This window comes from Solea solea, chromosome 2, assembly GCF_958295425.1.
Source record: "Solea solea chromosome 2, fSolSol10.1, whole genome shotgun sequence".
Lineage (NCBI taxonomy): Eukaryota > Metazoa > Chordata > Actinopteri > Pleuronectiformes > Soleidae > Solea > Solea solea.
Genome location: NC_081135.1, coordinates 32,204,023 through 32,229,230, shown reverse-complemented (window position 1 = coordinate 32,229,230; position 25,208 = coordinate 32,204,023). Strand labels below are relative to the sequence as shown.

The 25,208-nt window shown below is 39.0% G+C and overlaps 2 protein-coding genes across 2 annotated transcripts in view; both read right to left on the bottom strand.

Annotated features, from left to right (window-relative positions):
- The window catches only part of dnah7 (dynein, axonemal, heavy chain 7), a 71,143-nt gene extending 61,996 nt beyond the window's left edge, over nt 1-9,147 (bottom strand). The window contains exons 1-16 of the mRNA XM_058623008.1: nt 8,865-9,147; nt 8,607-8,709; nt 7,639-7,774; nt 7,306-7,387; nt 6,572-6,752; nt 6,402-6,474; nt 6,053-6,178; nt 5,415-5,534; nt 4,802-4,985; nt 4,525-4,704; nt 4,090-4,365; nt 3,272-3,399; nt 2,115-2,193; nt 1,657-1,881; nt 1,371-1,517; nt 896-1,075 (exon numbers count right to left, since the gene is read on the bottom strand). Coding sequence (XP_058478991.1) covers nt 896-1,075; nt 1,371-1,517; nt 1,657-1,881; nt 2,115-2,193; nt 3,272-3,399; nt 4,090-4,365; nt 4,525-4,704; nt 4,802-4,985; nt 5,415-5,534; nt 6,053-6,178; nt 6,402-6,474; nt 6,572-6,752; nt 7,306-7,387; nt 7,639-7,774; nt 8,607-8,709; nt 8,865-8,936 — 2,292 coding nt within the window. The 5' untranslated portion in view covers nt 8,937-9,147. The remainder of the gene's footprint in view (nt 1-895; nt 1,076-1,370; nt 1,518-1,656; nt 1,882-2,114; nt 2,194-3,271; nt 3,400-4,089; nt 4,366-4,524; nt 4,705-4,801; nt 4,986-5,414; nt 5,535-6,052; nt 6,179-6,401; nt 6,475-6,571; nt 6,753-7,305; nt 7,388-7,638; nt 7,775-8,606; nt 8,710-8,864) is intronic.
- Nucleotides 9,148-10,021: 874 nt separating this feature from the next.
- Nucleotides 10,022-24,635, bottom strand: esyt3 (extended synaptotagmin-like protein 3). Its single transcript, XM_058622650.1, has 23 exons — nt 24,128-24,635; nt 23,036-23,077; nt 21,634-21,768; nt 20,631-20,707; nt 20,467-20,536; nt 20,285-20,374; nt 20,156-20,211; nt 19,336-19,456; nt 19,008-19,184; nt 18,719-18,801; nt 17,666-17,714; nt 17,334-17,423; nt 17,166-17,228; nt 16,995-17,054; nt 14,778-14,849; nt 14,583-14,669; nt 13,849-13,998; nt 13,318-13,646; nt 13,127-13,225; nt 12,043-12,174; nt 11,859-11,964; nt 11,688-11,737; nt 10,022-11,580 (listed from the first exon to the last, which is right to left on the bottom strand). Exons 1-23 carry the CDS (start codon nt 24,482-24,484, stop codon nt 11,541-11,543), a joined length of 2,535 nt encoding a protein of 844 aa, XP_058478633.1. The 5' UTR covers nt 24,485-24,635; the 3' UTR covers nt 10,022-11,540.
- Between the last annotated feature and the right edge of the window lie 573 nt (nt 24,636-25,208).

Sequence of the window (25,208 nt, the reverse complement as noted above, 5' to 3'; positions counted from 1 at the left end):
TCACCCTACCTGACACCTTATAAAAATTCTACACTCACAGAAAAATGCAACTTAGACAAAATGTGTGCTCTCTTATCTGAAAACTGGGGAAAGTGGGGAAAAGCAGAATTTTCACACCAAGCATTTTTTATCAACTGCCTCAGAATGACTCACACTTCCCGGTCTGCCACTGTGCTGCAATTTAATACTATCGACGATACAATTCACATTACAGTTCATTAGCAGCCTAAAGGTGTTTTCAGTCATGCACTAAAATCCAGAGATTGTGCAGAGCAGCTGTGTATGTGTGAACACAACTGTCTCTCTGGAGATTCTCCTGGCAGCCCCTTGCATAATCTGTGGTCTGTGCCTGTGAGTGAGATCATGTGAAACAGAAACAGGAGAAACTCCGGAGCAAGTCAATGGGCCAGTGTCCTGTTTTCCGCGTGCTCAAGCAAGGATACACCCCCTCACCTAGATCCTCTGGAGATGTTCCCACTGTTGTGTACAATTCTCAACATACATGAAAAGGGAAATACAAGCGTCCCGACCCAAACTTGCAGACATTACTCGACGTTCATGTCTGAAAATTATTCAGTAAGTATTAAAAACTTTCCAAGGAAAACTTGTATTCTGACTGCTCCCACAGGCCAAGATCACACACAGTTAAACAATACTTCCTGTCCTCCTATTTTAGTATTGTTAAACAACAACATATCAGGATGCTGATTGGTCTCTACACCCTAAAATTTTAAACTACAGTTTAAACTCCACGAGAGGGGCATAAGGTGAAAGGTGGGGTAGACCGGTGGACCCGTCGCTATTTAAAGTAACAATAATCCTACAACATCCACGCAAAAAGAGCTCAGGACCTGTATGGTAGCATGTTAAGCATGTCATTTTTGAGTACATGTACCTTGTCTGGGTTCACATCAGAGAGCGGCCCTTGGAGCCACTTCTCATACTGATTCAAGAATGCAGTGCTGGTCTCATAGAGGCGCAGGAAAGGTGTAAGATCATCCTGGATCTTCTTGTGCTGTGGATACTGGGAGACGGACCAACCGTAGGCCTCCTCCTCGAGGTTTATCACATTCATCTTTATGTAGTGGTAAAAAGGTTGGCACAAAAATAAGGGTAAAAAAAAAAGAGACAGAAGAGGTCAGATATGGTGAATAGATACATAATGGAGTGACAGTGAATGGAAGAAAAACACCTAATGAAGCCTCTTATGACTCCTGTGACTGAATTGTTATTGGTTTAGTAAATGCTGCCCTCTAGAGGTTAAATATTTGAAAGCACATACCTTAATTTCATGAAATAACATGCTACACAGGTCTGTCACTTGCCATAGCTTTTATATGACAGAGTGGCTGCTACAAGTTCTGATGTACCTTTTCCATGGCAACCTCCAGTTTGGCTTTAAGATTCTGGGCTTTCTTCAAGTACTTGCTCAAATCTGTGAGCTCACCAAAGGTGTTAAACTCCTCCACCTGTGCACTATAGCTCTGCAGTTCTTCCAGAAAGTGCTCACGAAACACCTAGAATGAGCACACACATAGTTACAGAATAACGCTTTAAACTGACATTAACTATTTGACTGTTTTTACAGAAAAATATCCAGATTTTATTCAACACAGGTCCGTTAATTTGTTAAATTAACAGATTAGAAACATATACCTTGAGGGAAATCTGGAATTGCTCTGCCTTTTCAGTAATGATCTGTTGGTGTTGGTTGAATATGGACGGCATGCGCTTGAACCACTGGACAGTCTGTTTGTTGAGCCTCATGTGCAGTGGCGAGAGAGTGGCATAGTCCAACAGGAAGCACAGTTGTGTGATGGAGTCGGTCAACCTTTGTTCCAACAAAGGCATCTCTGTGGTCTTCACCTTGTTGATGTAGGTCTAGATGGAGGCAAAACACAGCAACACAGAGTGAAATGACAAAAATATTTCAGGCTTTCTCTCACATAAGGTTTATATCAGCCTATTAAAAAAAAGCACCAAAGAATAGGACAAAATTTCGTCTAGAATGACTGGCTGCAGCTTTTATCTGTAATTCCATCCCTAAATGCTTGGATTGTATGACAGACAAGCATAGAAAGGGTGGCTTGCTTGACAAATTTCGAGGTGGTTACCTTAAGCTCCATCAGTTTGTGTGTGTCACGTGGGGTGCTCAGTGCCGTCTCTGCAATCTTCTCAAATTCATTACAAAGCCTGTGAGAGGGAGACACATTAATTCAGTGACAAAAACAATGGATTTCACAGACTTACAAATTTATTATGGCACAGCTTGGAACCTCGAAAAGAACAAATGGGATAAAGCAGCGGAGCCAACTCTAGGTTTGCCATCCAAAACGTTCTGTGTACTGCACGCTCCCTGTGACAAGCACACCAGGCCCTATTTACAGTCTGTGATCAGGCCTAAAGCAAGAACATTTTCTTTAAATTCCCTGGTTGTCTGTGTTGAGGCATGCTGCAATATTTTTTTCAAGCCAAGCTTCAGTTCAATAATTACTTTGTAATAAATTTAAAATGGGATGGAGCACAAGATATCATTAAAATATTAACTACTGTATATTCTAATGCAAGGATGAGTAGTTACTGACATAGATCATGACTGAGAAAAATAACAGTTCAGTGCAAACCCTGGATTAGATCATGCTGCATAATATATGTCATAAATTACTGTAGCTGCTGCATGGTTTCAAATTGAAAACAATTGTTCAATGCACTGCACTGTGACAGAAACAAAAGAGGTGATGGCTTAGGTTACATGAGGTTTAAAGGTTACAGTAGCTAGTGTTACAGTGTCAAAGTGGATCATGATGGACAGCAATCCAGAGACCACGAGACAACTCTTACAAGTAATGAAATAATTAATAATGCTGCAGAAATATTCCAATAGTAATACTAAAATCTTTAAAAAAAAGGAAGTCATGATGAAAATAAAATATAATGAACAAAATATTAACTTTTCATTACGTTTGGTATAGATTTTAATTCATGAGCACGTTTTCCCACATGCGATGAAGATCGCACTTATGTGTTTTGAAAATTTGAAGTAGATTTGGTAAATGGCATACATTCCATTTTCCAGCTGGATCTTGCATGAGATCAAACACTTATTTCAAGGCTTTGACACTTAAAAAAATTAGGTGTTTTTTCAAAACAAAACTTCTTTCAGATGATTTCTTGCTTCAGCTACATTTAGACCTTATTACAAAAATGTAAAGAGAGCACACACTGCTGTCGTGATGTTATCAAAGAAAGTGAAAACAATGAGCCAACTAACTTTTTGTTGATTTCCTGATGGTTTTGTAGCATCCGTGTGGTCAGTCTCTGCTGTAGCTCCTGAGCATGCTTGACCAAAGAGCGGATGACCTTATGAGAGTGGACCTCAAACATGCCCAGACGTACGACCTAAACCCCGAAAGTAGAAGTCAGAAACACGGTAATTATCACTTTGAAAATGAAATTCAAATTCAGTCACTTATAGGAGACTGTTTTATCAGACAGTGATCTATACAGAGTAATAACTAACACTAGACTGATGAAACATTGTTTAAAGAAGCGATATGCAGGCTTATTTGCATTCTTGATCATTCATTCCATTATAACCCTTCAGCATAATGTCAATCAAGTTATCTGACAGATAACTAGTCTTCTATTTCTCCTCTAGACTACAAACCTTGAAGAAAAGTACCGATCACAGAGCAGTTCATGAAGAGAGAGAAAGAGAGCAAGGGCACCCCTATTGTCTTCGTTGCTAGGCAGATACACATTCAAAAGCCTTTAGTAGACAAACTGTTATTCCAGCATTGGAAAAAAAACTGTCTATGCTGCAAAACACTAACAAAAAAAGAAAAGAATTGAAAAGTGACTGAGAAAATAAATGCAATAATCATCTGTCACATATGAAGCATTTGTATCCGTCTATGTTTATCTGGTAAGAGAGCCACAACAAACTTTAGTTTTAAATAACCTGGGGATGAGACAATGCCTACAACTGTTAATACATGGTAACATGATGATTTAACTTCAGCGGCTAGAATACACGTGTTCATTCTAATTGTAATAGATTTAATTCAGTTCCACCTTGTTGATCAATACCTCTTGTGAAGTGTACTGGATCTGGTCAGCAAGCTGCTTGTAGTGTACCACCTCCTGCTTCGTTTCCTGGAAGGAGTGCTGCTCACTGAGGAACTGCTCCACATCTTTCTCTGCCTGCCTGGATACCAGAGTGGAATATTGTGCGACATACTGGTGAACATACTCCTTTGGCCTGACACACTCGGCCCAGAACACCTGACGCACTTCCTCCTGCTGGGCCTCAAGGATCTCTGGCAGGATGTTGGGATTGAGGGTTTTCCCACCCTGGAAGTGTGGCTGTGAAGTACAAGTAGTGCATCCAGGCAAAAATAGATGTGAATTAGGTTATAGCTTACCCTGGTACAGCTAAGAAACTGATCCACTTTGCGCCATTCTTAACATAACACAGTCTGACCTATTCAGTTTTTCAAAGCACACACAGACTTTTCTTCTCACCTCCTCGGGGTACAGTAAGCTTTCCACACGAGGCACCACGCTGATGGACCTGAGCATTATCTCAAAGGCGTTAATGACAGCCTCCTCGTACTGTTTTAAGTCAGGCTCAAACCTGATCTGCGTGTCCTCCAGGATCAGATGCAGCACAAAGACTGGGTGTGGATCGACTTGCCCTAACCGCTATGAAGGGGAAGAGGAGGAAAAAAGCAAAAGAACAGCGATCAAATATTTACTTGTATAAAATATATTAGCCTGACATCTTTATGCTTTCTCTTACCTGATCGGGGCAAATTAGATTTGTGTAGGCTCTTAATGAGTCCAATCCAAGGCTCTGCAGCATGGAGGTCATCAGTGTAGCTGCACAGTTGAAGAAAGACGACAACTTGGCCATATTACTTAAAGGAGGCACCAGCTTGCGTCTGGAACCCTGGTAGTAAAGGTTTAGCACTTCGGAAATCCAACTGTCATAAAGAACAGAAAATGTCAATTTCAAAATGATGTTAAGGGAAGGTCAGGTAGTCATATACTACACAGAATAACTGTGATAAAATTGAAGAGAAATGATGTGTTGATTACAGAGCATTGTATTTGATGACTTTTTTTTTGCTAAACATGTAATTGTATTCCCAAAAAGATCTACACCTAAAATTAATCATGTACATGCTGTACAGATATGTACAGAAACACATTTGCACCACTGTATTTGAGTTATTTTGTTTTCAGTTCAGTCTGTATGCAAAATAGAATCAAATTTCATTAGGTTGGTAAATACTAATATAGGATTTACAAAACCATGTGTTGGGTTGTGGTTGGGTTAGGTTACGGTTCAATAGTTTGCCATGGCTTAAATAGGAAATTTGGTAGTGAAGTGACAATGTGTTCTCACTCACTCTTTTAGCAGGATTCTTTTGGCATTCTCCACGTGTCTAGTGACAGTTTTCTGGAACACAGACAGCTCCATCGATTCCTCTCTGCTGTGGAACTCCTGCACATCTATCAGACGCATATTTCTAAAAGCAATAAAACAGTAATCATATTTAGTTAGATTATACAGAAGAGTCACAAACTTAAAAGCAATGACAAATGCCATGTTTCCATAATTTCCATAAATTTACTGTATTTATTAAGTATATGTACAGAATATAAAAGTATGTCATGCACCATTTTTTGGCACTGTCTGTGTTCAGTCTACCTGTCAAATGTTGTACACCTGATGAAAGAAATAATTTTTTAACTAAAATATACTCAGATATGGCTAAATTGTCTAAATATTTATGTAATTTTAAAAAGGCAAACTTGCTCAAAGCGAATACAATCTCTACACACACATATATATATACACACACACACATATATACATGTATGTATATATATATATATATATATATATATATATATATACACACACACACACATACGTATGTATGTATGTATGTATGTATGTATATATACACACGTACACACACATATACACATATATATATATATATATATATATATACACACACATATACCATAGCATACTTACTTGTAAGAGGCATGCCAAAGGTATAGCATCTGCAGCATAGTGGGATTAATAGAGTGAAGATTAGCTCTAATCTTCTTTTGTGCGTAGACAAAATCTTGGTTCCACGGTTTTGGGAACACTGCCAGTCTGATAATGAAAAGCAACATTAGAACTCCAGCAAAATACTGTAAATGATTCATCATTCTACAGGCTTCCACTCACTGCTCATTATAACGTAGGTGTTCCTTGAACTGAGGAAAACACAAGAGTGTCTGTATGACCTTGTCGTCATAAGTCATGCTTCACTACTACTGAATATTTTCTCAAAAGATTAACATGCAAATTTCTCCTTCACGTCCTGCTGACTTACTCGAGTCTGTGAGGGGGCAGATCTTGTTCTCTGTCCTTGTTACTTACTCCTGGATCCCTGAATGTGTATTTTACTAAAATCACATAAGAACAAAAAAGGATATTCAAACATAGAGTATCGTATTACAACACTCAGTCACTAAAAATGTTGGAGGTAAGTAAAGTAAATACAGATAGCGGTCTTGACACTGAGCATGTAGTCGTTGTGGATCTCATTGATTAGCAGCTCCAGTGGTGTGTTCAGGCTCCTCAGGTGGGAGGGGAGCCTTCCCAGAATGTTCTCCTGCCAAGAAACCTCCAGAGGAGCCACATTCTTCAAGTCTATGCCGTGCTCAATGTAGTACTTATATTTCTGACAGAACAGAACAGAACAGAACACTCAGCAGTGGTAACGACTTACACCAATGTGTGACAAGATGTTTTTCATTACAATGCAGATTACTCGATAATGAAAACTTCATAAAGTATAACCTGGGCTTTGTGTGATGGACGTTTTGGTGCATGTGAGAAAAAGGAAAGGAGTGGAAAGAGAAATAGACGACTGCAGTAATGGATGCCAACTGCCATAAAACACCAAAGACTTAGAAAACTCTGTGTACCTGAGTTTCTCTTGTTTACGTGCCAAGTGTGTCCACTACACAGAAATGTTAAAAAGCCACTTAAATGTATGCAGCTTTTTTATATTTAATTTAAAAGAAGAAATAAACAGACAGACAGAACCTAGCAACTGTTACCAATGAGACCAGCAAAACAAAACAGTGATAAAGGCTACCACATCAAATGTTTTGAAGGGATTATGCCAAAGAATGATGAGAACAATCTCTCCATTACAGCCGTGTACACAACAACAACACAACACAGGTGATATAAGTATCCATTTCCATCAAGTGTGTGCTGCATTTCACCATTTCACGGTCACTTTGTGCAGTTAAATCTGAAAAGCCACACGCTGAGTCGCTGTTGTCCTCCTCCTCCTCCTTCTGCTGACTAAAAAGAAAAGAAAATGGAGTCTCTATGAATGTTTTATTTCTGCTTTATAACACACATAGCATTTCCTCTCTGACAAAATATCGTATCATAAGGAGAAACATCCATCCTCTCATTTGTTTAAGAGAATAGTTAGTTAGTTACTATATTATTGTGATCTCAGGCATGTCCGTCCTGTGCTGACAGATCCTGTAGACTATGGAGGAAAGTGATTAATACATAACTGAAAATGTCAAGACGGTGCAACTCACCAGATGAATTTAACCACATTTCTGCGGAAATTCTTCTGCTTCAGCAGCACTGCACTGGGAAACTGCACTGCCTTTCTGCTTTGGCCTCTGCTATGACACATACTAGGGCTTCCTGACCAGTTTGTCAGCACATGTCCTAAAACACAAGTATAGCAAATAAATTATACATAACATAACTACTACTATTATTATAAGATCGATTTGGTGATATATGTCGTCGTCCTTCCTCGTGCAATGCGGTAATCGGTACGCCAGGGCAAATATTTATATTTTAATTAACAAATTACACTCTGAAGTAAACAGTTCCTGCCAATTTTCACTTGTGCTGCTCAAATGAATGAGTGAAATATGGGGCGGAAGTTACCTGGCTGAAGAAGAGGGATAATTGTGTGGAAAGCTACGTTAAGAGATGCCCCATCCACGTTCAATACATAGACTTTATGCACATTGTTCTCTATGTGGTGAATAAATGGAGAAATCCTGCACTTTTAACTTTTCACTGACTTTTTGTTTTCTTCAGTTACACAGATATAATAATTGTCTTGCAATAAACTGATTATAACAGAATTTGGATATTATTGGTATCGTGGACCATGTGTCATATGATCGTATCGTGAGGTACCCCGTGATTCCCACCCCTAACTATATGTAGATATACAATAAATGTGCATTTTGAAACAAATGTATTAATTTAAATAAATCAACGTTTTTTCAAAAAACAAATTACATATTTTTTAAATTGAAAATGTATGTTAGGTAAAGCTGCAAGAAGGTCAAAGGTGGACAAGTGACACACAAAATGAGGGTTGAATAAGCACTGAAATAAGACAAACCCAAGAATATAAACAACACACGGAAAGTAACATGTATAGCACAGATTTATAGTAAAACAGACGATGAACAGAACAAATACAGTCACTGTCGTGGTGATACAGAGATATTATAGTTAAAGTAAATCGTTAACTCACTCTCCACGGCTGTATTGTCCTGAGGTTTCTGTCTCCGTGGGAGACCCAGTGAAAACGGATAGTTTTCCATCCATGGCTCGTCTTCACTATATAACTGTCCTTGCTGTTGTTTAACACACAAATGAAGTTTGTATTACATAAAAGAACACACCATACAGCATTAAAACAACATGGGGAAATATCAATGTGAAGACATTTAATTTTTTTACGAACGTCATGTCATAATAATGTTAAACTCCGTACTGTTTGTAAACTTACCTGTAGTGAGTTTTGTAGTAAAAATGCTTTCACACCTTCAGGACGTTTTTCCTTCTTCTTCGTCGAACTCATATTGTCGACATTTGTGAAAACTATTGACCAAACCTCTGTCTGTGCTGTGCCGTTGGTTGCTAGGGACGCAATAACTCCTTCAAAACTTTTAGCAGCTGTGCTAAACCACCTGCTCAACTTCAAATTTAAACGTTCCAGTTGCGTTTCTTCTTGTGTTAACTGTTTTAAAAAGGTTAACTTCACTCACTGTGTCTCAATAACGTGTTTTCATCACCTGTACAATTAGTGTAGGTGTCCGTTGTGGTCAGTTTAGTGATGGGACAGTCCATTACTACCGTTTGTGGGGGGGCACTAATGATATAGAGATTATGCCCGGGGCATTTTGTTAACTATTGGAGCGTATAAACATACACTATATGTTAGTTAGTACAGAAGTATAGTTTTCTTTCACAACAACTTAGTACAACTACGACCAGTTGGAGCTCTATTTAATGGAGGCTGCAGGTAAACCCCTACCTTCATTAATGATAAAGTCCGCACTTGTTTGACAATGATTTACACACACTGGATGGATTTACATGTGCTTTTGATTGTTATTTTTACACGTTTAACAGTATATATAGACATATTTCATTACAAAGATTTTGACACTATGGAAAGGCACAGGTTAACATAATCATGCACATGTCAACAAACAAAATAGAGCCAATTTACACAGTAATATTTGCACTTTACCTGCTTTGTGTCACCTACAGGTCTTTGGGTCTCTTTCACAACACGTAATTTAGCAATAAAAACATATAAAAAACATGGTTCTGGTCACTTGATAGCACCCTGAAAGTGAGGAGGGTAATCATTCATTTAATTACTTACACCTGTGCTTTTCCAACTGTGACTAGGAAAAGAATCCAACATAGATTTCTATAAATATATTTATTTTCAATTAAATGTTAGCCAAAACAACTTTATCAAACATTTTTAGAAACAACACTTTTAATGAAATCACCAGGTACCTAATAAGTGAATGAATAACAGATAAAAACAATCATTTTAAACCCAGACTAAAGACTTTTAAGGTTGTCATTTTCAGCACTGGTCACAATATCGGACAGTTAAAATGTACTTTTATGGAAAGCATCTCAAAACAATGTGCAACAGCATTTTATTTACATATATATTTATTATTTTCTGGAAACAGATTTCAGTATTAAAACTGAATATCAATTTACGGTCAGGTGGTCAATGTGAGCAGCTTAGGTTTCCCTCACTAGGTCAAAATGCCCTTGAGCAAAAAAAAAAACAGTATCCCTCAAGAGTTTTACTTCAAATGACCCTATACTGTAGCTACTAAGTCTTCCAGTTTTGTAGTGTAGTTATTGTTGTGTATTAAAGCATGTAACCCTTCCTTGTAGTGCAAAGTTGTGGACTGCTGCAACACATTCATTTCTGTTAATATATAACATAAAACTGTTTATCACTATTTACATAAAAATATAAAAATAACTACTTTGACTTAGTTCCACTTAAAAGCCAAAACAGAGACTTATTACTGATTTCACAGCAGTCAAGTTAACAGGTGTTAATAATGAGTCTTTACTCAAACGGAACCAAAAACTCGTTAATGTCATTAGTTACACCTGTGTTTACCTGCCGTTTCACGTCAAATGGTCGTCTACATTCTTAAGTTTTTGCTTAGTGACTGCATCACTATTCAGAATTGTTGAGTTTCTGAACAAATAAGACACTTTGTGCTAACAAAATAATAATTAAAGCCTAGCGTTTAAGTAGTTGCCTGCTGTCTAATGGAGTGTATTCAAATCAGAATGTTTTGTTAACATTACAAGTGAAGTAAATTGCACTAAAACCACTTATTCCCTGTAAAACCTTAAATCTGGGGTACACAACATATTTTTGGTGTTATTAAATGAAAAATTCTATAACAACTTTTTAATATAATCTAAAAAAGAGAAGCTGATTCTACTCATCCTTGGAGAAATATGTCAAGTGACTGGAGATATTCTGCAGAGCAGCCATTTTGACTGGTCACATTGGGAAAATCACTGGTGTAAATAATTAAATGCATATATATTGATTGACTGTTTCAGGGTGAATACTGGTTCAGGCACACTGATCTGACTTATATAAAATTAACAGGGATGTTGTTAATGTGATCAGTAACATCTGTGATTTTCCTCTTGAAACATGTCAAAATGGCTGCTGACCAATCACAGTGCAATATTGAGATAATATGCATTCCTACTAATGTATACAAATCTCTTGAAGAACAGGTCATTATTTCAGCATCGGTGACAACTGCTTACGCTGCAAAGGAACCCAAAAAATAAAAGGTGGGACAAGTACGATTTGAGACATCGGTCAGGTATGAAAAGAATGCTTTTGTTCCTGCACATCTGGTGGGACGGGATTATCACTATTACAGCAATCCTGCCTACCCCAGCTTTTAGTAGGACCAAAATGACTAGCATGTCCAGTATCTGCAGTTGGTTTCACTGCTGCATTTGCAAAAAAAAACAAAAAAAAAACATAATCTGATCAGTGAAGATAAGGAATATTCTCAGGATATTTATGAGGCCTGCAGTTTGCCGTGTTGTGACAGAGAAGCTGCCGTTCAAGCTGGGAGGAGAAGTTTGATCCCTCCGGTATCTAGCTGGATTTCTTCAGCCCAGGCAGCGAGAGTTCATACCTTTTAAAGAGGAAAGATATACGAAATATTAAGATACAAAAAACATTTGTTTCATCGCATGCAGATTAATCGGTTCATCAACAGTAATAGGAAAGAGGGGAATATACCATTCTGTAGTGCCTTTGACCAGATCTATTTGGGAAAGATCAACCACGACCTGTGGACACAAACAGAGCAGTGACGACCACAGCAGTTAGGACACTGGACACAATATTCTGTACATTTGTAACAAGCCCTTGTGTAAGGAATTTAAAAATAAAAGCACATGCATTAACTACCATGCCAATGTCTTTCCTCTCTCGTATGTGGAACATTTTGTTGTTTTTCACAGAAACATCTAATTTCCTTGTTTGCGCCGTCTCAAGTGACACATCAAACTCAAACCTGCGAGAAAAGAGGACCAAAATGAAGACCAGAAAAAACATCTACATGGAGGTCGGCTATCCGAAAATGACAGCTCACTTGTCGTTGAAGACGGGATTGACTGTCCTCCTTTTGACATGTGTCCTCTTGCGGTGTCTCCAGCTTTGGTCAGGGAGCAAATACAGGCGAACATAGGAGTCTGTGCCGTTGTCACTGCAGGGGAATATGTTGCTGTGGGGAACAGTTAGATACATTGAGTTGCCTGACCTGCTTTTGGGCAAAGTTGTTGTGAACAACTCAGAATTTGGCCGAGGTTAATTTGCAAAATACAAACCAGAAAATACAGATATGTGTTCCGTAAAAATGCTTCTACAGGCTTCAGTGTCTTTTGAGAGATCACTCAAAGTATTTTGATAGACCTCCCTTTACACCTGAACAATAATAGTAGCCTGGTGGAGATGAACCCAAATTAATTGGTAACATGTGTGTTTGTCTGACAATTTAATGTCAAAAATGGATGTTGTGTAAAAAAATAAATAAATAATTAAAAAAAGGCCCATTACAACACCAGGTTTATTGAAAACATGCTTGAGCACGGCATAAATGCAAATGCAAAATGCATGAGTTTAACTCACTGGACATAAAACCAACTGTCAATCACCTCAGTTTGTAAAAATGCCCAAAGATAACAGAATTTATTTGACATGAAAATCATAATTTCGCATCAGCAAGGCCAACGACAATCTGTCGATTAATTTCTACATTGGTCCATTAAATGTTGAAAAATGTTGATCAGTGTTTGTCAAACATGGAAGTGATGATGTTCTCAAAAGTCTTGTTTTTGTCCACAAACCAAAATGATTCAGTTTTAAGGATTTCTTTGTTTTATGGAGCAAAGACACCAGAAAATATTCACATTCAAGATGCTGATTTTGTTTTAATAATGAAAAAAGCTTCAAACCGATTAGTCGATTAGGCGATTAAATTAGTGAACAATATATAATCGAGTAATCGTTTCAGCTCTAAAAGTAATAATGTAAATATTCTCCACGTTAAGTTCAGCTATTCTACTTACAATCTGCGTCTTTTATCATGTCCTCCTAATAAAGTTGAATTTCTAAAATTTTGACCTCAACACTATGTGTAAATGTGGTGCCGCTGGGTAGTGAATTTCTAAGTGTACCTGCAAGCGTTGACCAGGACGATGAGTTTTTTTCTCAGAGAGCCGTAGCGTACAGTCAGGTGGATCTGCCCAAAAGAACCCTGGTGATTCCTGAGGGCCCTGTATTGATTCATACATAAAGAAAAGTTCAGGTAATGAAAGAAATCAGCACATGACACAATTGAAAATCACACACAGAAACATCGACTCACAGTGGATACGAGGCCCCATCTGAGAGGTCAAAACGCGAGGAAGCGATGGAGTTCTCCGACAGGAGGCTGTGAGAGTCGTACCGACGCATGCTTTTCGAGGCGGGCTGTGACCGCATAGTTTCAGAGGCCAGAAAAGACCCACGGCGGTGAGTCAAATGATCTCCTCCAGTGCCTGCTGGGTCATTGGTGGTGGGAATATTGTTGGAGGAAAGTGCTGGAGAGGAGGACGTTGCTTCGGAGGGAGCGAACGCGGAGCCGTCACTTCCTTTGTTGCCTTGTGGAGATGGATTCAGAATGATCTTGGGTGGAGGCTTTTCCACAGTAAGAACCTGTTGTGGGATTGACGAGACAGCAATTTTAACAATTGCAGGTTTAGATTTAATTAAATGACCCTTCTGTTAAGTGGCTAAGACCAGTTTTTCCTTCTGTCCCGCTCTCAGGAGGTTCAATGAAAACAGTGCTATGTGTGAAGTCAATGTTGATCATTATGTGCCAATACCACATGAAGAGGTTCAGGTTCTGTGTACTCACCCTGAGAGTGGCCTTCAGTTTGAGCTGGCTGGTTGCTCCAGAGCGCTCCAGCAGGAAGCGCTGGTCCAGTGTCATGTCGGACGTGTTGAGGAGGCGAGTGAGGGGCAAGCTTAGCGACCCGAGTGGAGTCTTCTTCTCAGGCTCTTTGACCTGAACCATGAGGATTCATCGATTTTTAGAACATTTAAGCGTTGAATACTTTTAAGTTTGTATTTCCTGTCGATATCTGACATTAGTCTATTTTATCCTGTGGTCATTTTTTACTTTTTTTTTTTAATTTTAGTTAAAATCAAATTCAATGACTTTTCAAGGACTTTACAGGACCAATTCCCTGTGCTGACACGGTTTAAGATGGGAGGGATAATTGTAAGAGCCGCTTGGCCCATGGTGTCCAATATTGATTTGCAGCATGCTCTGTATCTGGACAAGTGATTGTCATTGAGATCTTGAGCAAAGTCAGTCTTTGTAATTTCCTTTGGTGAGCCAGAGATCTTGGAATTTGCATTTTTGCAACCACGTCACGTAATTGCTCTCTCTTGCTTAATGTTAGTCTCAAGACAACAACGGAGAGAGACAGTGTACAGTATCCACAACTCCACGTTTGTTAAGCAGAAAGAGTGACTTTCAACAGCAATGATTGACATGTTAGATCATAGAACACTCTTGTTTTGACAATGCCGTCAGGCACAGTTGAGCCAATTAGATCTACTTGTGTTCAAATGTATGTTACAAACCTGAAGACTGAGCTTCTGTGTTTTCACGTCATGCACAAAGAAGGTGAAGCCCTCCTCCCACGATGGGTCTTTGGACGCAAACACAACCTGTGGAGGGAAAACAATTTCTTTAAATTTTTGGGTTTTTTTTGTAAACAACAACTTTACGCCACACCGATTAAGCATTCTGAATGTCGTCCAGTGGGGGGGCAGTACCTTGCTTTTCTGAACTTCATTATCAATGGAAAGTTCCACATAGGAGTTGGGATCAGGAACCCTCCTTGTGAGCTGAAAACAAAGCAAATATCCACATATGCAAATAAACTCATAATTGCTTAGTTGACTCTTTGTTTGTTTCTGACAGTGTCAGTAAAGGAACAATACAGTGGCGAAAACAGTCAAATCTTCATGTCTTTGATGCTGCAGTTTAAATAGGAAAATCCATCAGCTATAAAATAATGGTCGACAGATTAATCAGTTTGGATCAATTATAATCTCCAAGCAAGCACAGTCATTTAAATGCTTCATATGAAACTTTTGTTTTGCACCCACTGACAGTTGAAAATGTGGCTAGGATCGCCATCTATTTTAGTTTTCTTGATTTTCTACTTGTTTATGTTTCCTCTGAAGTCGTTGTATCCTGTCTATATGCGTTAGCCTGCAGTTCTTTGTTAAAAGGAACACATACACATTCCTTGCCATCATTTTCAACATTCCTGGACAAGGTAACATGAGGAGACTCAGTTTTTCCATTTTGTGAATGTAATTTGAGATACTCACCAGCAGGGGGCATTAAGACCCCATTGCTTCTTTAGTTTGGTTCCAAAATGGGATAGGTTTGTTTAAAAAAAATCAAATCGAAACCTTTCCCTTTAATTGTTCTTGGAGTAAGATTAGAATTACTTAAACAACCAGATGGGTGGGATTCGTAAGATTTACTCAAGTCTGAACGTGCAGCAAACGTGAGTAACAGGAGTGAGTAACAGAAACTGTGAGGGAATCTGTGACCACAATGGCAGTTATTCATTTGTCCCATAAAGCAGTACCACTATTTGCTTTACAAGTCTATAAAGCAAAGGTCCTCGCCAGAAATCAGAGGGCTTCTGTGTGTTTCTACGGGCCTGTGGAACGTACCCTGAACAAGCCTCCGGGGTTAGGGAGCAAAATTTACCTGCACCAACACCAGCTGGTAAAAACACACCCACATTAAATGACAGACGCGTACCAGACAAACAGGAAATACGAGCTGTGAACCTGGGACAAACGCACCTGGAACACCAACAGAAAGTATCTGATTCACAGAGAAACAAAAGGCCTGTCAACTGTGAGACTACTGTGAGAGTAAAGTGAAAGAGAATCGACCAGAAAATACCAATCTGCAGATTAAATCCAACATACAATCCAACCAATTCTTTCCAAACATCTTTTGAATACAATACATTCTAAAGGTGTTAAAAAAAACATAATTCATGAGGACGTAGGCAACCTTTTTATGCTACACATACATTTTCCAAAAATTGGAAGATAGTGTGCTCTAACAGAGATAAATCTTAGGGGGATATTCAGCAATAAAGCGTCTGCACGAGCAGGTTGTGTTAGAGAGAGAGAGAGAGAGAGAGAGAGAGAGAGAGAGAGTGAGAGAGAGAGAGAGAGAGAGAGACGCCTGCATACCTAAAATTCCTGGATTAAAAATCCTCATAAACCTGTGTCCAATCAAGCATAGGCCAGTTTCTTAGAAACAGTTTGGTTCTTTTAAGCAATAGTGTGACGCTGTGATTAAAGAAGTAAAAGGATTAGGAGTGACTTCTGATTGGAAACAGGTGTCGACAAGCAGCAGTGCTTTCATGTTTACTTTTAAATAGCGATGGTATTTAATCTAAACAAACCAACCAAACGTTAGATAGCAGGGTTAATAATAAGAAGAAGAATTTAGACACATACAGTGTCTTTCAAGGTATCCAAGGCCACTTTTTTTTAAAGTTGAATGAAAACTAAGAATGGAAAATTATAGCAGGAATACGGAATAGATGAATGAATGGATGACCTGAATTCCTGAATATATGAGACTGTAGAGGGATTCCTACAGTTTCAGACCTGGGCTTAATTTTAGTCTTGACTGAGAGAGAGGGTTGAGCCAATGTCGCCCCATGTGTCTCATGTGACCATTTGCGATCTGCTCTAACATCTGGTAACCGCATGCAAATGCTCACGGACGTCATTTCTGTGAATTCATTAATATGTGGCCACATGAGTCCTCAAACCAGGATTTGAGATTACATTCAAGATTTGGTGTGTTCACACCTGTACGTAACACTGTCCACATGTGATGGGATCACTCAGGACGGTGTTATACCAGGTCTGAACATGACACGTGACATGAATGTAACACCGTTTATGTGACGACGCTCTCTGCTTCAACAGCTCTCGTCTCACCCGAGCTTCCTTTGCGTGCTTCCCATGTTTGTGGAGGTCGGCGATCTCACTGTGGTCTTTCTGAAAAATAAGCACAAATACACAATATCAACACACAAGTTTAAACCGTGTTCTATCACCTGATCTCCACAACAACAACAACAACAACAGCAACAACCAAAAGCCACTCACTGGTATATTCGAAGCACTGTCCAGATACACTGAAAGCATTGCACAAGCAAGGCCGTCTGTAGACTGGGAGAGAGTCAAGACACAGCACAAAACACAGTTAAAATGCATTGGTAACTGTGGCAAGGAGACTGTCAAGTTGAGATTTAAGCAACCCTGGTGTTACAGTACCTTAGTCAGCAGACCGACATCTGTGTTCAGGGAAAGCCACTGGAGCTTGAGATGAACTTCTCCATTCTGGACCCCTTCCAGAGGAAACCACTACACCAGAGAGAGAGACAGTACATTCATCAACTCCACTTTGATATTAAGGCATATTTATAACAAATGACTGCGTGTGTGTAGGCTACTTTGTAAGGAATTCATTCAATACTCTGAGGTGTCCTCTAAAGCTGGCAATCATTTTGTTAACACCACATTCTTTTCCCCCCACAGCGGAGGGAAAACTGTACATACTCGACAAAAATCATTTAGCGTAACCACAACAATAAATAACAACTCACCCGATCCATTTCTTTCTCCCTCTTTACTTCTCCAAAATCAAGGTTGTACCTGTAACACAAAAAGGTGCACATGTCTTTATGAAATATGATAATAAAAAACAATAAAAAGTACTAAATTGTTTAGTTTCAGTGCCAATTACATCATCATTTATTATATACATTATATACATTCTACAGGTTCCGTTTCTCCAAAGAAACTTCTACATTTAAAGATTTACTTTCAAAAACGACTGTATAGAGTCACTATAGAGATGAGGAAAAACACCCATTCACATCACTCTGTAGATTTGTACTTAATTATTTGCTCACTACCTAATATTTTTACAGTATTTTTTTTTTCAAAAAATTCTGTTCTTGTTGATGTTGTTATTATTCTGTCTCTGTTTGGCCTCTGACGTCTGTGTGGATTTTGGCTTAACAATTAATTGAAATTTCATCAAAATCGCGATGCGGAGGAGTTGCAATATCTCTTAAAGCCAAATGTGTTGACTAATGACCATTTTAGATTAAATATTGTCCTGGCCTACACACACCTATTCTACAGACTGAAGAAAATGCAAAAATGTCATTTTAAACATGTTATTCAAATGAAAAAGAGAATAATTATGTAAAAAGTACCATTCCCTCTCATATCGTGAATTATATTGCAATAGCAATTTCAGGCAAAAATAATCGCAATTACATATTTAGTCAAAAACGTTCAGCCTTAGTGTGGGTACAGCAGTGCGGGGACAACAAGCTTTTATCATTTCACTGTCCATGGAGCACTTTAATGTTACCTCTGACTGTCTTGACATAAAAAGAATCACTTCCTGTGTGTGCCACATAAATGTCGCCAGGCAACACAAGATCTAAACACTGCTATAATGATTAACAGAGAGAGTCATGTGGAGCTGCTGGACTGGGCTGGAATTGCATGTGCTTCTATTTAAAAGCTACACACTTTTGTTTAACATAAACAAATTAGAAGGGAAAATAAAGGGCCAAATATTCTACACGTGACTCAAAAGAGCACTGGTCCTACTTCAGCAGTGATTTTAGACAGTGTCTTACCTTCCAATGAAGTCGTCTTTATCTGTATCATCATCGTATATCTCCAACTCCAACTCTTGCCCAGGGGCCTCGTGGACGACAAACTGCACACAGACAAAGAAGAGGAGGAGGAGGAGGAGGATGTTTTGAAGATGGTGCGATTGATGTAGAAGGACTACACCCAGACTCAGCTTAAAATAGCATCAATAACAATCAAGAAGGAACAATCTCTGCACTGACATTTAGTGATGTAAGAAACCCAAAGCAAAAAAATAATACTAAAATGACTGAAGTTCTAACACCACCTCACCTGGAACACTTCATTCCATACTGGGTTCAGATTCTCTTTGACGATCTTGCTCTTGAAATGGTTGTTGCCGACGCGTAGTGTCGCATACGGGTCAGATTTGCCCTTGACTAATCCCATCATGTACGTATCCTTGGGCACCAGGTCTCTGGCCTCCAGCAAGTGAACCCTGACCACACCCTGAGGAGCAGAGTTAAAAAACACAACATTAAAAATACTTATTTTCCCTTTATTCAAAATGTGTAATGGTATTTTTTATTCTTTTTTAAAAAAAGGGGGAAATGGGATCATGCTTGTGTGAAACGTGTATGCAAAAGTGTGTCTTACATACACGAGGTAGCGGGAACCTCATCTGATCCACTTTGACCTGGTCTATGAGCGGGATGCACATGCGATTAGGCAACACCATGAGCGAGGCGATGATGTCCAGGATGGTCTCCTCAGACAATGAACTGGGACGGGGAAGATGGAACAAGAGAGCTTTACAAAGAGACTGATAATGAAAGCACAAAACACTGGTGCAACCAGATTAGGCCTCACCAAATAAGTCCAACTCCTGAAGATAAGACGCACTTGTTTTTTTTTGCAAGATTTGGGGCCTGAAACCAAAGCTGGCTATGGCCTTAAATAAAATGTTGTTTAAATTGACACCTTCGAATATTATGTTTGGGGTTTTAGGAGAAAATAAAGAAAAAAAACAATTTTATTTGCCATGAATAATCACTTTTTGAGAAAATACTTGCTTGATAAAAAAGCACAGTGGAATAATGTGGTGTTAAAAATGCATGCTTACTTGCCATATCCTTTATTTTAGTACCGTAAAACGATTGTATGAATTATTAAAAGAATCCTGTTTCACCTTCTTTAAGGATTTATTCGTTACATTGTTGTTGTTGTTGTTGTTGTTGTTCTTTTTGGTTGGGAGTTGTTTCCTCCACATGAGGGTCACTGGTGCCAATCCCAGCTGACATAGGGCGAAAGGCGGGATACACCCTGGACAGATCGCCAGTCCATCACAGGGCCATTCATGCTCACACTCAGTTTAGAGTGTCCAATTTGCCTAATCCCATGAGGAGAACATGCAAACTCTATGCATACATGAAAGGCCCTTAACATATTAAAAAATAAATAATGATAAACAAAAAAAAAACCTGAAAGCAGGACTGTCCAGGAGGTTGGTCATGCCGGTCCAGTTGATCTGCAAGGTCTGAAAGATTTGACGATTTAGAGTTTGGAACACAAATAAGTGACACCACTCCACATTGTGTGAGAACACTCACCGGGCGACGGATGAAAAAGAAGGTGACTCCTCCCACTAACGGCACTTGACCAATGAGAGGCTCCAAAATGATCCTGATCATTCCTTTGAGCTGGAAGATTCAGGACAGGTTAACACATGCAGCATATGACGAGGGTGACGTAAGTGCAGAGGAGAGGAAAAAAAATGGATGACGGTGCTCACTTTGAGGCCTTTGACGCCGGCCGTGACGGGCGGCTTCACCGAGGCGTCGATGTCGACGTCGCCCTCGTAACTGCGGAGTGAAAAGTGTCAGTGAAAATGCAGAACATTGTTCAGAGTGGAAAGTGCTGTTGGAACGCAGATGAAAGAGAGCGGTTGTGACAGACCATATATTCATGTCCAGAACCACCTCCCTCTGGTCCACTTCTTCGGTGTAGGCTTTAATTCCAGTGATTTTCAGAGGCTGGAATTGGGGGTAACTCGTTTTAAAAGGACACTCCACAACCATCAGTTTATGAGATACGGTTGTGATATCGTTGTAAATAACATTGTAACCCACTGTACATGTGCCAACCACATATACACATGTGAGCTCATGACAGACATGCATGCATATCAAAGTGACAGTGCTTGATGGTAACATTTCCTGGTTACAAATGTGGTTATTTTTAGGCACAGAAAAAAAAACACCTGGTCAGAGTTTTTCCTCATAGCATCAACATCTTTTAGATCAGTGGTTCTCAAACCTTTTATACCAAGTACCACCCGAGAAAATATTATATAATTAAATAAAACATAATAGGAGGCAGATTTATTCCCAGTAAGACAATTTGCTCTCTCATCATCCTCCTCTTCCTCACATATAGTTCACACACTAGTATAATGAAATTAGATTGAGGGGGAGTGAGAGATAAGGTGACTACACACGCCAGTCAGAATTCCTCAACTCCTATTCAACCACATACCTTGGTATATACAGTAGAACAATATTTCTGATTTACTACCACCAGAGGAAGCTTGCGTACCACTAGTGGTACATGTACCACAGTTTGAGAACTACAAATTGTGCCATGTGGTTGAACCACACCTGGATCATGTCTCCATAACGGCATCGAATCCATAAAAACACAAGCTATCGCAGGGTAAAAAAAACAAAATACACCACTCCCCCTCTGACACATATGAAACAATTGACCAAAACATAACAAAATCATCTTCTTCCTGTACAGAATATACAAATATGACATTTCTCATGATGTACTTTTTCAGGCATGCCCTCCTTTAGAAGATCAAATTCTTAGGCACCTGGTTTGAGAACCACTGATTCAGCTGTCCATAGATTTAAAAGACAAGCTTGAAAAAAAGAGTGGAGGACAAACGTCAACTTACGATGTGTCCAAAGTGGACCTTAGTGAAGGTAAACATTCTGAGGGCCGCGTTGGAGAGTCTGACAGAAGGCTGGATATTTTCTTTGAGGAGTTTCTCCATGTACATCCCAAAGAAAGGCCAGGCCTGGTGCAACACCTGGACACATGTCAACACAGTCTTACATTAAATAGCAAGAATCATTTAGCAACAAAATCATTTGTGATGAGTCACTGACTTGCAAAAGGAAAACATTAGATCTTTCAATCCCAGTCTACACCTAATGAGAGTACAAACACTGTGATAAGTGTCTAAGTTAACCTTTTAACACATTCGCGCAAGTGCACTTTGCATCACAGTAATTACGCGAGACGGTTTGTGGTCTCGGAAAAATTCCAACAGTTTCTGAAAGCTGAGAAGTTGCGCGTCAAAGTTATTACGGTAATTTCACGCGTGCTGTTGCAGGAAGCCGACAAATCAGCGGCTTTGTTACCACAAATGGAAAGCGTGGGAAAAAACGCCTGCACATAGTTTCAATTTTATGGCCTGTTTTTGGACATTGAGACAAATATGTACTGTTAAATATACTGTTAAATATATAAAATATAATATATATATATATATATATATATATATATATATATACATATATATACATACACACATATACATACATATAATACATAATATAAAATATAAAATTATACTGTTCAAATTTAATCTGCAAAATCTGGTGTTCATGTACAACTACAGTGTAGAGTCTTTTTGTTTTCCTTCATTTTAAATTGTAACATGCAGTAAATTGTAAATAACTGCCAGATATTATAAGTTATTCTGGAAAAATGGACAAAAGCAGTTACAGGACATTTTATGGTCCCTCTATGGTTAAAACAGAAAGTGCAACAATGCTTTGGTTGATGGTGAAAAGAAAATGCCAGTTACTTCTGTTATATGGTGATATGGTGTGTATATATGGTGACTTGCATCCATCTTTCCTATCGCATCCATCGGGTCACAAAATGTGCAAAATGTTCCCATGGTGCAATAAACGTGATAAAAATCACAAAAACATGGAAGTCGGCCTGGATATCCACTGTCTGTTTCTGTAGGTAATACTGTATGTGTCGTTGCCCCTGGAAGCGAATGGGTTCTGATCTTAGTAAAAGTGAAGTTGCACAGTGCTGCTTTAAATTGTGAAATAAATGAAAACTAAAACAAGTACTTGGGCAGTCAGACACATACACAAGAACTTAGTCTCAACAATATGAATCAAATGTGTTCAAATAAAATTCAAATGCAGGCCATGAAGACTCTGCCATGATGGAATAACTGGAGTAGAAGTTAAAACAGTATAAAAGCAGTAAAAAGCTTTGCAGCATTCCACGTAAAAAATAACTTTCTCTTTTCTTTTTTTTATATACTGCACCTTGTTAACCCAGTCAACTTTCTCAACATCAGGGAAGTGGACCTACAAAACAAAAACAGACAATTATAATATTTGTTATATTGATCTTGAAACATATACATGATCAGAATCCGAATCACAATCAGGTTTATTAAAGTTTACACAAAACTAGACAAGTGTTCTGATCTGTGGTGCAAGATAAGAAGAGAGAGATAGAAACATAATATAAGGAAAATAAAATAGAAAAGACATTATATTGGGATAATGGTTGTTATTGATTTATTTTGGAGTCAACTAGGCCGATATATAAGATCAAAAATGTTTCTGTGATTGTTGCATATCAATTTAGCAATGTGTTATTCTGGGCTTCTCTCTCTTTTGTTATTATAATTTCAATTCCATGTCATGTTTACTGTCATTTGTAAGAACATTAATATCATCTCTACCTCCAGTTCTTGTCCATTTTCTTCTCATTGTGTTAACTGTTGGGTTTCTCTTTCTCTTTCTCTCTATATTTTTTTACTTTTAAAAGGGTCCTGTTTGTGATTGTGATTTATTTATGTTTGATTTATTTTATTTCAGGTTAAAGTTACTAATATTTAAAGACAAGAGTCCTGTTTGTGAATGTGATTGACTTATTTCAGATTAATTGAATTTATTTCAGGTTGAAGCTAAGTCTTTACTCATAAAGATAATTAGGTTATGCTCTAATTGTGCACCTACTTTGTATGTAAATGTAAAATTCTGCTGAATCGGGCCCCAGTTTGCCCAGGAGCGGCCCTGCCACTGTTGATAGGAGTGTTTTTAAGTAGAACATGAATCTCTAACATTCCCATGAGTCACTGTTTGAGTGGGTGTGGTGAAGAATAATGTGCTGCAGAGGGAAAAACATCCAGCAGAGGAAACAGCAGCAACATACTATTCAGTATTTGTCTCACTTGTCAAGTTAGACGTGGTTCCCGCCCAACTGTGGCATGTCACGTCAATAAAAAAAGGCGTTGTTGTCATGGCAACAGCGAACATAGAGTAGCAGCACTGGTTGTTAAAGTGTAACCGTGATAGACACCACGTCTAGTGAATCACTCATTAGTCCTCACTCACTCACTCACTCACCCATGATGCCATCTGCAGCGCGCTGTGCAGTTCCTTGTTGATCACGTGCGTCTCGTTGTCCACGAAGTCGATCGCGGTTCCGATGCGCGCGTCCTTCCACTGGCGGTTCTTGCCCCACCAGGTGACCATCATCATACACAGCAGCACCCAGCTGACGCTGAGGCCCAGGTAGCCCGTGAGGTAGACCGGGTAAAAGAGGAGCACGGCTCTGCCAAAGTACGTCAAGCACTCCATGAGGATGCGGTTGACCGCGGTGGAGCTCAGCTTCTCTGAGCTGCCGTGGATCGACAGGCTATCCCGGAGGCCCGCCGCCGCCTCCGCCGGCCCGACAGGCTGCAGTTGTCCGGCGGACGCCATCTGGGTCCGAGTCCCGCCCGAGACTTCAGGAAGAACCTGAGAGAGTTTCTGTCAGATTAAACTGAGAGAGAAAGCAACAGCTCAGTGTCTGCTGTTCTCACTGTGTGTGTGTGTGTGTGTGTGTGTGTTTGGAGGCAACCTCACTGCAAACTTCCGTGTTTGAAAACCCACACGCACACAGGTACACAGTGACACACCTGCGCCAATGGGTGGGAAATATGTGCAACTAAAACAGGAATTCCACCCTAAAACATTAGAGATGGGACATACCATTTTGTGCGTCTGTGTGTGTGTGTCTGATACCGATATCGCAAATTCGAGTATCTAGCAATACCGAAGTTATTCCGATATTATGCCGTAATTTTTTACCATTTTGAATGCAGTTAATCTTTATTTATCAGTGACAATGCAGTGAGACATAGTGGACATAAAGTGCATCTGTGGTGTACAGCACATATATAGAGCTGCAACTAACAATTACTTTCATAATGGATTAATCTGTCGATTATTTTCTCAATTAATCCAGTAATTAGTCCATAAAATGTTGAAAAATATTGCATCAGTGTTTGTCAAACCTGTCTTGTTTTGTCCACTAATGAAAATGATTCAGTTTTAACGATTTCTTTGAAGATATTCACATTTAAGAAGCTAAAACGATCATGAATCTTGTTTTAAAAATGAAAAAAAACCTCAAACCGGCAAGTCAAAATAATTGACGATGCAT

Excerpts from the sequence above, each read along its gene's own strand:
- esyt3 (XM_058622650.1), bottom strand. The coding sequence starts at position 24,484 with ATGGCGTCCGCCGGACAACTGCAGCCTGTCGGGCCGGCGGAGGCGGCG. Across the intron at positions 20,375-20,466 it reads CCGGCGTCAAAGGCCTCAAA|CTCAAAGGAATGATCAGGAT; the intron begins GTGAGCACCGTC and ends TGAATCTTCCAG. Across the intron at positions 17,229-17,333 it reads ATGTCGGTCTGCTGACTAAG|TCTACAGACGGCCTTGCTTG; the intron begins GTACTGTAACAC and ends ACTCTCTCCCAG.